This window comes from Acanthochromis polyacanthus, chromosome 6 (assembly GCF_021347895.1).
Source record: "Acanthochromis polyacanthus isolate Apoly-LR-REF ecotype Palm Island chromosome 6, KAUST_Apoly_ChrSc, whole genome shotgun sequence".
NCBI classification, from domain to species: domain Eukaryota; kingdom Metazoa; phylum Chordata; class Actinopteri; family Pomacentridae; genus Acanthochromis; species Acanthochromis polyacanthus.
The window spans coordinates 4,182,469-4,196,360 of record NC_067118.1 but is presented as its reverse complement, the minus strand read 5'-3'; the positions used below and the strand labels follow the sequence as shown (position 1 = coordinate 4,196,360).

The 13,892-nt window shown below is 39.4% G+C and overlaps 1 protein-coding gene and 1 long non-coding RNA gene across 2 annotated transcripts in view; one reads left to right on the top strand and one right to left on the bottom strand.

The window, feature by feature from the left end:
• LOC127534526 (uncharacterized) overlaps positions 1-13,892 on the bottom strand; it is a 308,994-nt gene that overhangs the window by 196,547 nt on the left and 98,555 nt on the right. The gene's annotated exons all lie outside the window — the stretch shown is intronic.
• plxna3 (plexin A3) overlaps positions 1-13,892 on the top strand; it is a 140,536-nt gene that overhangs the window by 42,441 nt on the left and 84,203 nt on the right. The window contains 1 exon segment of the mRNA XM_051949856.1: positions 1,164-1,346. Within this exon segment, the coding sequence (XP_051805816.1) occupies positions 1,164-1,346 (183 nt within the window).

The window sequence follows — 13,892 nt, the reverse complement described above, 5'->3', positions numbered from 1 at the left end:
CCTACCTGCAGATCTTGTCCTCACTCTTCTGTTTTCAGCTCTGCTGTGATTTTGGTCTCAATTTTCCGAACAGAACCCAAAACCAGACTCAGTTTGTTCATATATGTTGGAGAAATCAGCGTCTTTTCCACACAACTGAAGCAGACCTCAGTGCTTTAACTTGTTGAATTGAATCGTCTTGTGTCTTTTGATCATTTATTTTATGGCATCATATTACATAATATTATATTTTATCATGTCATCACAGTGTTTGATGTCACAGCATATTACATCACAACATATCATATTACATCATATTCCACTGAATCCTGTTGCTTCTTATCTTTTCATATCGTTTGTTGTATATTGTGTCTCTTATTGTATATCACATATTTTATATCATCTCTTATCATACATCATGTGTTATACATCATATCATGTGGTGAATATTGTATATCGTATTGTGTCTCATGTCACATACATATATCGTTCTGTATATCATTATATATATATGTCGCATTGTTTATCATATCACATCACAGTGTATTGTATCAAACAGTATTATGTGGTATTATACTGCATCAAATAGAATTATATGGAAATTTATAGAAATATTTAGTAGTTTCACATGTTTTCCACATTGTTTTATCACATGTACTGTATAATCTGAAATGACCACATGTATGTGGTAAAAACAGTAAAATGAAACCCTCTGAGGGGTTATCAGTCTGCTTCTGTACCAATAACCCATACTGATCCATCAGTTATCGATCCTGCTGTTAGCTTCTGTACCAATGACCGATATTGATCCATCAGTTATCGATCCTGCTGTTAGCTTCTGTACCAATGACCGATATTGATTCATCAGTTATCGATCCTGCTGTTAGCTTCTGTACCAATGACCGATACTGATCCATCAGTTATCGATCCTGCTGTTAGCTTCTGTACCAATGACCGATATTGATCCATCAGTTATCGATCCTGCTGTTAGCTTCTGTACCAATGACCGATATTGATCCATCAGTTCAGTTATCGATCCTGCTGTTAGCTTCTGTACCAATGACCGATATTGATTCATCAGTTATCGATCCTGCTGTTAGCTTCTGTACCAATAACTGATATGGATCCATCAGTTATCGATCCTGATTGATAACCAACCAACAACTCATCTTTGTTGTTCGCAGCCGAAGCAGATCGGAGATGATTTCTGCGGTTTGGTCCTGAACCAGCCGCTGGGAGGCCTACGGGTCATCGAGGGGAACCCGCTCTACGAGGACCGGACCGAGGGCATGGGGGCCGTGGCCGCCTACACCTACGGAGAGGAGACGGTGGTGTTTGTGGGGACACGGAGTGGACAGCTGAAGAAGGTAGGAGGACCAGGAGGTAGACCTGGAGATGAATGGATAAAAAAAATGCTGCTTCCGTTTGTGTTTCAGGAGGAAATGACCTCATTTCTGGAGGCTCTGAATGTTGTGAGACGTTTGTGTTTGAGGTGGTGGAGGTCTGAAGCTTCATCTGGTCTGATTTCATCATCGTGTTCGTGTCTCAGTTTAATCAGGAAGCTTCAGTTTAATCAGGAAGCTTCAGTTTAATCAGGAAGCTTCAGTTTTCAGGTAGAAGCTGCTGCAGAACTTCAGTATTTTATTTTAATGCTGCTGCAAAATCTGAATTTGTCCCCTTAAATGTGTTTAATAAATAGATTTAAAATGGAAAAAAGTGTAATTTTGGACAAAATGGCACAACTAAATGAAGGTATCTGAAATTATAAAAAGTCGATAAAAGAACGTTAATACATTAAAAAGGATAAAAATAGAATAAAATGACTTCTCTGGGAAGCAAAAATATCTTTGAAAATGAATAAAATATTAATTTTAATGTTATTTTATCTGAATATTTAATATTGAACTGTTATTGAATTATATTTCTGTCATGATTTGTCATTGAATTAAATCTGATTCTTTCCTTTAATGTCGTCATTTATGTCATTTGGTATTTTATAACATAGGATCATTTTATTTCATATTTTGTTATTTGAAAGTTTAATTTTCTCACATATTTCATTAGATTATTTTTTATTCTCTTTATGTTTTATGAAACCTGGTGGTCAGAATGTAGAGCTGTTTTTATCCGTAACCCAGGAAAACTTTATGTTCTTGTGTCGTATCATATTTAACGGGGTTTTGTCTCATTTTCTTCTTTAAATTTGTCTTTCTGGAGAATTTGGGGATTATTTCATCTTCACATTTAATCGTTTAATATTTGTTTATTCCTGTAAATAAGTTAGTTTTTGGCTTTAAGAGGGGATCAGTTATGGAAAAGAGATGCAGGAAGACGAGTTTTTAGAGGCTTTAACTCAGTTTAGTTCCTCTTTGTGAAAACAGTGAAGATGTTATATGAATCATATTTGATATTAAAGCTTCTGTTGTGTTTATATGAGAACTGATTATGATCCATATGGTTTTAATCAGTTTGTTGGGTTTCACATATTAACACGGTGAGGCTTCCATCCCATAATAATAACAGTAATAATAGAGCAGAGGCAGCAGGTATCTGATAAATATTTCATTTCTTCTGTTATTACTGGATGTGAGGCGCTGCTTTCAGGTTCAGAAAAACAACGTGAACGCAGAAAATCTGAAGGAAAACCAAAGACAAACGTTCAGAAAACATTAGAGGAACGTTCAGCTAGCGTCACAGGAACGTTTAGAAAACATTAGAGGAACGTACAGCTAACGTCACAGGAACGTTTAGAAAACAGAGGAACGTTCAGCTAGCGTCACAGGAACGTTTAGAAAACAGAGGAACGTTCAGCTAACGTCACAGGAACGTTTAGAAAACATTAGAGGAACGTTCAGCTAGCGTCACAGGAACATTTAGAAAACATTAGAGGAACATTCAGCTAACGTCACAGGAACGTTTAGAAAACATTAGAGGAACGTTCAGCTAGCGTCACAGGAACGCTTAGAAAACATTAGAGGAACGTTCAGCTAACGTCACAGGAACGCTTAGAAAACATTAGAGGAACGTTCAGCTAGCGTCACAGGAACATTTAGAAAACATTAGAGGAACGTTCAGCTAACGTCACAGGAACGTTTAGAAAACATTAGAGGAACGTTCAGCTAGCGTCACAGGAACGCTTAGAAAACATTAGAGGAACGTTCAGCTAGCGTCACAGGAACGCTTAGAAAACATTAGAGGAACGTTCAGCTAGCGTCACAGGAACGCTTAGAAAACATTAGAGGAACGTTCAGCTAACGTCACAGGAACGCTTAGAAAACATTAGAGGAACGTTCAGCTAGCGTCACAGGAACATTTAGAAAACATTAGAGGAACATTCAGCTAACGTCACAGGAACGTTTAGAAAACATTAGAGGAACGTTCAGCTAGCGTCACAGGAACATTTAGAAAACATTAGAGGAACATTCAGCTAACGTCACAGGAACGTTTAGAAAACAGAGGAACGTTCAGCTAACGTCACAGGAACGCTTAGAAAACATTAGAGGAACGTTCAGCTAGCGTCACAGGAACATTTAGAAAACATTAGAGGAACATTCAGCTAACGTCACAGGAACGTTTAGAAAACATTAGAGGAACGTTCAGCTAGCGTCACAGGAACGCTTAGAAAACATTAGAGGAACGTTCAGCTAGCGTCACAGGAACGTTTAGAAAACATTAGAGGAACGTTCAGCTAGCGTCACAGGAACATTTAGAAAACATTAGAGGAACGTTCAGCTAGCGTCACAGGAACGTTTAGAAAACATTAGAGGAACGTTCAGCTAACGTCACAGGAACGTTTAGAGAACATTAGAGGAACGTTCAGCTAGCGTCACAGGAACGTTTAGAAAACATTAGAGGAACGTTCAGCTAACGTCACAGGAACATTTAGAAAACATTAGAGGAACGTTCAGCTGGCGTCACAGGAACATTTAGAAAACATTAGAGGAACGTTCAGCTAGCGTCACAGGAACGTTTAGAAAACATTAGAGGAACATTCAGCTAACGTCACAGGAACGTTTAGAAAACATTAGAGGAACGTTCAGCTAACGTCACAGGAACGTTTAGAAAACATTAGAGGAACGTTCAGCTAGCGTCACAGGAACGTTGAGAAAACATTAGAGGAACGTTCAGCTAGCGTCACAGGAACGTTTAGAGAACATTAGAGGAACGTTCAGCTAACGTCACAGGAACGTTTAGAAAACATTAGAGGAACGTTCAGCTAACGTCACAGGAACATTTAGAAAACATTAGAGGAACGTTCAGCTGGCGTCACAGGAACGTTTAGAAAACATTAGAGGAACGTTCAGCTAACGTCACAGGAACGCTTAGAAAACATTAGAGGAACGTTCAGCTAACGTCACAGGAACGTTTAGAAAACATTAGCGGAACGTTCAGCTAGCGTCACAGGAACATTTAGAAAACATTAGAGGAACATTCAGCTAACGTCACAGGAACGTTTAGAAAACATTAGAGGAACGTTCAGCTAACGTCACAGGAACGCTTAGAAAACATTAGAGGAACGTTCAGCTAGCGTCACAGGAACGCTTAGAAAACATTAGAGGAACGTTCAGCTAGCGTCACAGGAACGTTTAGAAAACATTAGAGGAACGTTCAGCTAGCGTCACAGGAACATTTAGAAAACATTAGAGGAACGTTCAGCTAGCGTCACAGGAACGTTTAGAAAACATTAGAGGAACGTTCAGCTAACGTCACAGGAACGTTTAGAGAACATTAGAGGAACGTTCAGCTAGCGTCACAGGAACGTTTAGAAACATTAGAGGAACGTTCAGCTAGCGTCACAGGAACGTTTAGAGAACATTAGAGGAACGTTCAGCTAACGTCACAGGAACATTTAGAAAACATTAGAGGAACGTTCAGCTGGCGTCACAGGAACATTTAGAAAACATTAGAGGAACGTTCAGCTAGCATCACAGGAACGCTTAGAAAACATTAGAGGAACATTCAGCTAACGTCACAGGAACGTTTAGAAAACATTAGAGGAACGTTCAGCTAACGTCACAGGAACGTTTAGAAAACATTAGAGGAACGTTCAGCTAGCGTCACAGGAACGTTGAGAAACCATTAGAGGAACGTTCAGCTAGCGTCACAGGAACGTTTAGAGAACATTAGAGGAACGTTCAGCTAACGTCACAGGAACGTTTAGAAAACATTAGAGGAACGTTCAGCTAACGTCACAGGAACATTTAGAAAACATTAGAGGAACGTTCAGCTAACGTCACAGGAACGCTTAGAAAACATTAGAGGAACGTTCAGCTAGCGTCACAGGAACATTTAGAAAACATTAGAGGAACATTCAGCTAACGTCACAGGAACGTTTAGAAAACATTAGAGGAACGTTCAGCTAGCGTCACAGGAACATTTAGAAAACATTAGAGGAACGTTCAGCTAGCGTCACAGGAACGTTTAGAAAACATTAGAGGAACGTTCAGCTAACGTCACAGGAACGTTTAGAGAACATTAGAGGAACGTTCAGCTAGCGTCACAGGAACGTTTAGAAAACATTAGAGGAACGTTCAGCTAGCGTCACAGGAACGTTTAGAAAACATTAGAGGAACGTTCAGCTAACGTCACAGGAACATTTAGAAAACATTAGAGGAACGTTCAGCTAGCGTCACAGGAACATTTAGAAAACATTAGAGGAACGTTCAGCTAGCGTCACAGGAACGTTTAGAGAACATTAGAGGAACATTCAGCTAACGTCACAGGAACGTTTAGAAAACATTAGAGGAACGTTCAGCTAACGTCACAGGAACGTTTAGAAAACATTAGAGGAACGTTCAGCTAGCGTCACAGGAACGTTGAGAAAACATTAGAGGAACGTTCAGCTAGCGTCACAGGAACGTTTAGAGAACATTAGAGGAACGTTCAGCTAACGTCACAGGAACGTTTAGAAAACATTAGAGGAACGTTCAGCTAACGTCACAGGAACATTTAGAAAACATTAGAGGAACGTTCAGCTGGCGTCACAGGAACGTTTAGAAAACATTAGAGGAACGTTCAGCTAACGTCACAGGAACGTTGAGAAAACATTAGAGGAACGTTCAGCTAGCGTCACAGGAACGTTTAGAGAACATTAGAGGAACGTTCAGCTAACGTCACAGGAACGTTTAGAAAACATTAGAGGAACGTTCAGCTAACGTCACAGGAACATTTAGAAAACATTAGAGGAACGTTCAGCTGGCGTCACAGGAACGTTTAGAAACATTAGAGGAACGTTCAGCTAACGTCACAGGAACGCTTAGAAAACATTAGAGGAACGTTCAGCTAGCGTCACAGGAACATTTAGAAAACATTAGAGGAACATTCAGCTAACGTCACAGGAACGTTTAGAAAACATTAGAGGAACGTTCAGCTAACGTCACAGGAACATTTAGAAAACATTAGAGGAACGTTCAGCTGGCGTCACAGGAACATTTAGAAAACATTAGAGGAACGTTCAGCTAGCGTCACAGGAACGTTTAGAAAACATTAGAGGAACATTCAGCTAACGTCACAGGAACGTTTAGAAAACATTAGAGGAACGTTCAGCTAACGTCACAGGAACGTTTAGAAAACATTAGAGGAACGTTCAGCTAGCGTCACAGGAACGTTGAGAAAACATTAGAGGAACGTTCAGCTAGCGTCACAGGAACGTTTAGAGAACATTAGAGGAACGTTCAGCTAACGTCACAGGAACGTTTAGAAAACATTAGAGGAACGTTCAGCTAACGTCACAGGAACATTTAGAAAACATTAGAGGAACGTTCAGCTGGCGTCACAGGAACGTTTAGAAAACATTAGAGGAACGTTCAGCTAACGTCACAGGAACGCTTAGAAAACATTAGAGGAACGTTCAGCTAGCGTCACAGGAACATTTAGAAAACATTAGAGGAACATTCAGCTAACGTCACAGGAACGTTTAGAAAACATTAGAGGAACGTTCAGCTAACGTCACAGGAACGCTTAGAAAACATTAGAGGAACGTTCAGCTAGCGTCACAGGAACGCTTAGAAAACATTAGAGGAACGTTCAGCTAGCGTCACAGGAACGTTTAGAAAACATTAGAGGAACGTTCAGCTAGCGTCACAGGAACATTTAGAAAACATTAGAGGAACGTTCAGCTAGCGTCACAGGAACGTTTAGAAAACATTAGAGGAACGTTCAGCTAACGTCACAGGAACGTTTAGAGAACATTAGAGGAACGTTCAGCTAGCGTCACAGGAACGTTTAGAGAACATTAGAGGAACGTTCAGCTAACGTCACAGGAACATTTAGAAAACATTAGAGGAACGTTCAGCTGGCGTCACAGGAACATTTAGAAAACATTAGAGGAACATTCAGCTAACGTCACAGGAACGTTTAGAAAACATTAGAGGAACGTTCAGCTAACGTCACAGGAACGTTTAGAAAACATTAGAGGAACGTTCAGCTAGCGTCACAGGAACGTTGAGAAAACATTAGAGGAACGTTCAGCTAGCGTCACAGGAACGTTTAGAGAACATTAGAGGAACGTTCAGCTAACGTCACAGGAACGTTTAGAAAACATTAGAGGAACGTTCAGCTAACGTCACAGGAACATTTAGAAAACATTAGAGGAACGTTCAGCTAATGTCACAGGAACATTTAGAAAACATTAGAGGAACGTTCAGCTGGCGTCACAGGAACGTTTAGAAAACAGAGGAACGTTCAGCTAGCGTCACAGGAACGTTTAGAAAACATTAGAGGAACGTTCAGCTCGCGTCACAGGAACATTTAGAAAACATTAGAGGAACGTTCAGCTAGCGTCACAGGAACATTTAGAAACAGAGGAACGTTCAGCTAGCGTCACAGGAACATTTAGAAAACATTAGAGGAACGTTCAGCTAGCGTCACAGGAACATTTAGAAAACATTAGAGGAACGTTCAGCTAGCGTCACAGGAACGTTTAGAAAACATTAGAGGAACGTTCAGCTAACGTCACAGGAACATTTAGAAAACATTAGAGGAACGTTCAGCTAGCGTCACAGGAACATTTAGAAAACATTAGAGGAACGTTCAGCTAGCGTCACAGGAACATTTAGAAAACATTAGAGGAACGTTCAGCTAGCGTCACAGGAACATTTAGAAAACATTAGAGGAACGTTCAGCTAACATCACAGGAACGTTTAGAAAACATTTTTGCTGTGATTTTGTGCTTGTTTGTGGTCATTTAGCGGCTCGTTTTCTTTCTTTTTCTGTTTTACGTCCATCGGTGTTTGTGTTAATTTTGTGTCTTTCTGTTGGTATTTTGTATCTACTAGTGTTTGTTTTGGGCTCTTTTAGTCAGTTTTATTCTTATTTCTGGTCATTTATGTGTCTTTGTTGCTGTTTTATGACTAGTGCTCATTCCTTGTCTATTTGTGGTCATTTTCAGTCTCTTTTGCCTCATTATGCTCGTGTCTTTGTCTGTTTGTGGTCGTTTTCAGTCTCTTTTGCCTCGTTGTGCTCGTTTGTCTGTTTGTGGTCGTTTTCAGTCTCTTTTGCCTCGTTGTGCTCGTTTCTTTGTCTGTTTGTGGTCATTTTCAGTCTGTTTTGCCTCATTATGCTTGTTTTTTTTGTCTATTTGTGGTCGTTTTCAGTCTCTTTTGCCTCGTTGTGCTCATTCCTTGTCTATTTGTGGTCGCTTTCAGTCTCTTTTGCCTCATTATGCTCGTTTCTTTGTCTGTTTGTGGTCATTTTCAGTCTCTTTTGCCTCATTATGCTCGTTTCTTTGTCTGTTTGTGGTCATTTTCAGTCTCTTTTGCCTCGTTATGCTCGTTTCTTTGTCTGTTTGTGGTCATTTTCAGTCTGTTTTGCCTCGTTATGCTCGTTTCTTTGTCTGTTTGTGGTCATTTTCAGTCTGTTTTGCCTCGTTATGCTCGTTTCTTTGTCTGTTTGTGGTCATTTTCAGTCTCTTTTGCCTCGTTGTGCTCGTTTTTTTGTCTGTTTGTGGTCATTTTCAGTCTCTTTTGCCTCATTATGCTCATTTCTTTGTCTATTTGTGGTCATTTTTGGTCTCTTTTGCCTCATTATGCTCGTTTCTTTGTCTGTTTGTGGTCGTTTTCAGTCTCTTTTGCCTCATTATGCTCGTTTCTTTGTCTGTTTGTGGTCATTTTTGGTCTCTTTTGCCTCATTATGCTCATTTCTTTGTCTGTTTGTGGTCATTTTCAGTCTCTTTTGCCTCATTGTGCTCGTTTCTTTGTCTGTTTGCGGTCGTTTTTTGTCTCTTTATGAAACATTGGTTTCTACGTTGAACAACAGAAACTCAGACGTCTTTCAGCTGAACGAGGCTCTGATTGGCTCTCAGTGAGCTCTGATGAATCAAATTTAGGAGATGATGCTGAATTTCTCATAGATGAGCAGAAAAGCCACAAACAGAAAGGACATGAAGCGTTGTGACGGTCTGACGGATCTGCAGCTTTTATTCCTTCAGCGGTCAGGATGAGACGTTTAAATGAGATTAGCTGCTGTTCTCTGAATCCTCTCACATGTTCTCAGATGTTTACCATCCGCCTGCTCTAATCTGATTCCTGAAGGAGAAAGTAGATCCTGTAGATACGCTGACCTCCAGAGGAACCAGAAGACTTCTATTTATAAAAACTAGCCTCAGTTCAGTCTGAAGTCAAACGTTTGGATCCAGTCTGACCTCCACTTCTTCTGGATTTCTCCTTAACAAACCTCCAGAATTCCACAGAGAACTCAGAATTTTTACTTCAAATACAAACATTTATGAGCCGACGTGTTGTCTTTTAGTTGTGATAAAATAAACAACAGGTCAGATTAATAATGAGTATGATCCAGGTCTGGGTCCAGCTGTTCAGGATTATTAAACATCTGCAGCATCAGAGGGAACTTTGGGGTCGTTTTGTGTCTTTTTTTGGCCATTTTCAGTCCATTTTCTGGTCATTTTCGGGCTTTTTGTTGTCATTTCGTGTAATTTTTAGTCTGTTTGAGGTATTTTTGTGGTTTTTTTGGACATTTTGTGTATTTGCGTGGTCATGTGTCTTTTTTCATTTTCAGTCTGGCTCTGGTCATTTTAAGTCATTTTGTGTCAATTTGTGGTCATTTTGTGTCTATATGTGGTCATTTTGTGTCTTTATGTGTTCTTTTTTTGTCTATGTGGTCATTTTGTGTCTATATGTGGTCATTTTGTATCTTTATGTGGTAATTTTGTGTCTTTATGTGATCATTTTGTTTCTATTTATGGTCATTTTGTGTCTATGTGGTCATTTTGTATCTATATGTGGTAATTTTGTGTCTTTATGTGATCATTTTGTTTCTATTTATGGTCATTTTGTGTCTATGTGGTCATTTTGTATCTATATGTGGTAATTTTGTGTCTTTATGTGATCATTTTGTATCTATATGTGGTCATTTTGTGTCTATGTGATCATTTTGTGTCTCTTTGTGGTCATTTTGTGTCTATTTGTGGTCATTTTGTGTCTATTTGTGGTCATTTCGTGTCTATTTGTGGTCATTTCGTGTCTATTTGTGGTCATTTCGTGTCTATATGTGGTCATTTTGTGTCTTTATGTGATCATTTTGTTTCTATTTGTGGTCGTTTTGTGTCTTTATGTGGTCATTTTGTGTATTTGTGGTCATTTTGTGTCTTTATGTGGTGATTTTGTGTCTATTTGTGGTCATTTTGTGTCTTTATGTGATCATTTTGTTTCTATTTGTGGTCATTTTGTGTCTCTTTGTGGTCATTTTGCATCTTCCTGCAGTTATTTCGTGCCTTTTTTGTTCATTTTCTGTTTCTTTGTCATATTTTGTGTCTTTCTCGTCTGTTTTTGTCCTGGTTCTGGTGTTTTATTTCTCATAGTTTACCCGCTGTAATGATAAAGTGGTTATTTTGACGTGATATTTGTATTCCTGTTGCCTCGTAAATCAAACCGGGTGATCGATGGATCCAAGTTTAGCCCGGAGCTCGTGTTATTTCGGGGTTCCTTATTGATCCGTTCAGCGTGCGACGTGAGCCAACATAAGGGAAAAAACTCATCACATATTTGCAGATCTGATGATTTTTTTCTCACTTTAAACTGAATATTTCAGCTCAGAATAGATGTTTGCAGCTCCGGCTCTCAGCCTGGTTTAAACGGCTGGAGTGTGTTCAGTGTGTGTTGGTGTGTTTTAGTGTGTGTTGGTGTGTTCCAGCGTGTGTATTAGTGTGTATCAGTGTGTGTTGTGTTGCGCTGGCCTCGGAGCCGCCGCTTCAAGTCGTCCTCGTGCGATCCGGCAGGTTCCAGCTTCCAGTCTGATGTGATTATGTTGTTAGCGGAGGCCGACTGGGCCCGAGTCCCAGCAGCTCAGTGGAAAAACACCGAGGCAGCACAATACCACCTTAACCAGCCACAACAAATACCACCTTAATCTGGAGCTCGCAGCTGCAGGACTCTGCAGGATTCACAGTTTAACACCTGAAGTCTGAGTCACAGTTATTTGTAGCGTATTTGGTTGTAATTTATAGAAATATTTAAGAACATTTAAAGGATTTTTTTACTGCTAATTATCATTTAATATCAGGACAGCATGCACAAATATTATGTGTATATTTATATATTCTAAACTCTATTTACCAAATGATATTTACTTGTAGATAAATATTTATTCAGCTTTAAATTGAGGAATCTAAATACATAACTGGAATGGTTAGCTTAGCTTAGCATAAAGAGATGAAACAGTTTTAGGTTTAAGGAAAGCTTCATGCTGTAGTTATTTCTATATGAACAGCTTTGGTGTAAATTATTTTAACCCGGTTTTGTCACAGGTTTATGGTGTTTTTCCGTTCTTTAGTGTCTCTACTGCTGTTATTTTTTGGTGTGTTTTTGCAGTTATTTTGTCATTTGTTTTGTACATTTTTGCGGTTGTTTTGTGTCTTTTTGCTACGATATTGTGCTCGTTTTGTTCCTTTTGGAAGTTGCTTTGTGTCCTTTTGCAGTTATTTTGTGTCATGTTGTTTTATGTCTCTTAACAGTTATTTTTTGTGTCGTTTTGCAGTTGTGTGTTTTCTGGTTGTATTGTTTTTTTTTGTCAGTTATTTCATCTCTTTTTGCCGTTATTCTGTGTCTCTCCTGTTGTTCAGAAATCCACAGACTTTGGTTTCAGGGCCGATACTTGCTGGGATTATTTCTTCCTGAGCAGCTGAGGCCTAAAAAATACATATTTGTTCTCTTTGGTCGTCCACATACGGAACTCCACATTAAAACTGGAGCCGTCTGAAGTGAATCTCAGCCTCTGATTAGCATTATTAGCATTATTAGCTTCTTTCAGATCCATCCTAATCGTCTCTGCAGGGACTTAAATTTTCAGGTTGAACTCGTCGGCCTGTTCATACTTCACCTTTCATTTTCACATTCAGACTCCCTAAACATAAATCTGTCATAAATAATGGAGCTCTGTTGGTTAGCATTGTTAGCTCGGTCCTGCTAAGTCTTTTATGTAGAGTTTATTTGGAGTCCTGCTGAGTCTTTGATCAGCTGCACAACATGAAAGCTTTCTGGGAGCGTTTCTCAGCCGGCGCTCAGGAGGATTTCTGTGGATTTCATCAGGAGCTCGGAGAAGAAACTTCCTGGGTTCTCCTGCTCCTTCCTGCAGTGGTGGACGGCTGTGGTCGGACTGGTCCCAGTTTAGCTGGAGCTGGGTGGAGCAGCTTAGTTCCAGAAAAGCCTTCAGAGAGTTGGTTTCATCTGCATTTAGCTCGCTGAGGTTTCCTCCGTGTGTGGTCGCTGAAGCCCAACCGAGGTTCAGGTTTCAGGTTGGAGTCGGACCACCAGAGTCCGTTTTACCCGTTTCTTATTCTAAAATTACTGCTGAAAGTTCTAGAAACATAAATGACTGAATGAATATAGCACAGTAAACATACATGGTCATTTTCAGTGCACATTGTGGTCATTCTGTACATTTTTGTGGCCGTTTTCAGTCTCTTTGTGGTCGTTTTGTGTGTCTCTGTGGCCATTTTGCAATTTTTTGTAGCTATTTTGTGCATCTCACGTCATTTTGTGTCTTTATATGATAATTATCTGTCTCACTGAGTCATTTTTTGTTTTTTTTTCTGGTCATTTTGTGTCTTTATATGATAATTATGTCTCACTGAGTCATTTTTTGTTTTTTTGTGGTCATTTTGTGTTTCTTTGTGGTCATTTTATGTATCTGTGGTCATTGTGCATCTTTTTATTGGCATTTTGTGCATCTTTACGGTTAGTTTTTGTGTCTTTCTGATAATTTTGTGTGTCTGTGCTAGTTTTATTTCTTTTTTGGTCATTTTCAGTCCATTTTGTGAGCATATGGTACATTTTCGTGGTCATTTTGTGTCTTTGTGTGCCTCTTTGTGGCCGTTTTTAGTCTATTCATGGTCATTTTAGGTGCTTTTGTGATCATTTTGTGTCATTTTGTGCTTTTTTGTGATCATTTTGTTTCTTTATTAGTCATTTTCAGACCATTTTATGGTCATTTTGTGGCTGCTTTCAGTCTGTGGTGATTTTAGGTGTTTTTCTGGTCATTTTTACAATTTTGTGTCATTGTGTTCTTTTTTGTGGTCATTTTGTTTCTTTTTTGGTCATTTTGAGTCCATGTTGTGGTCATTTTTGGTCCTTTAGTGGTAATTGTATGTGTCTTTGTGCATCTTTTTATTGTTATTTTGTGCCTCTTTTGGCGTTTTGAATGTCTTTGCTGTTGTGTTGTGTTTTGGTACACTCAGAGGTAGTATCATGAGTACACGCAGTACTTGTAGTACTGCTAGCTGTAGTGGTACTGAGTGATTTCCCATCTATCAGTGCTGCTGTTGTATCAGCTGATCTGACGGCTGATTGGCTCCATGACAGTGATGTCATCAGCCTACTGAGAGTGAGAGGCGACAGGAAGTTCCTGGAGTCCCTGGAGGATGGGCGTGTGTGTGTGTTCATGTATGTGTACCTTTGTGG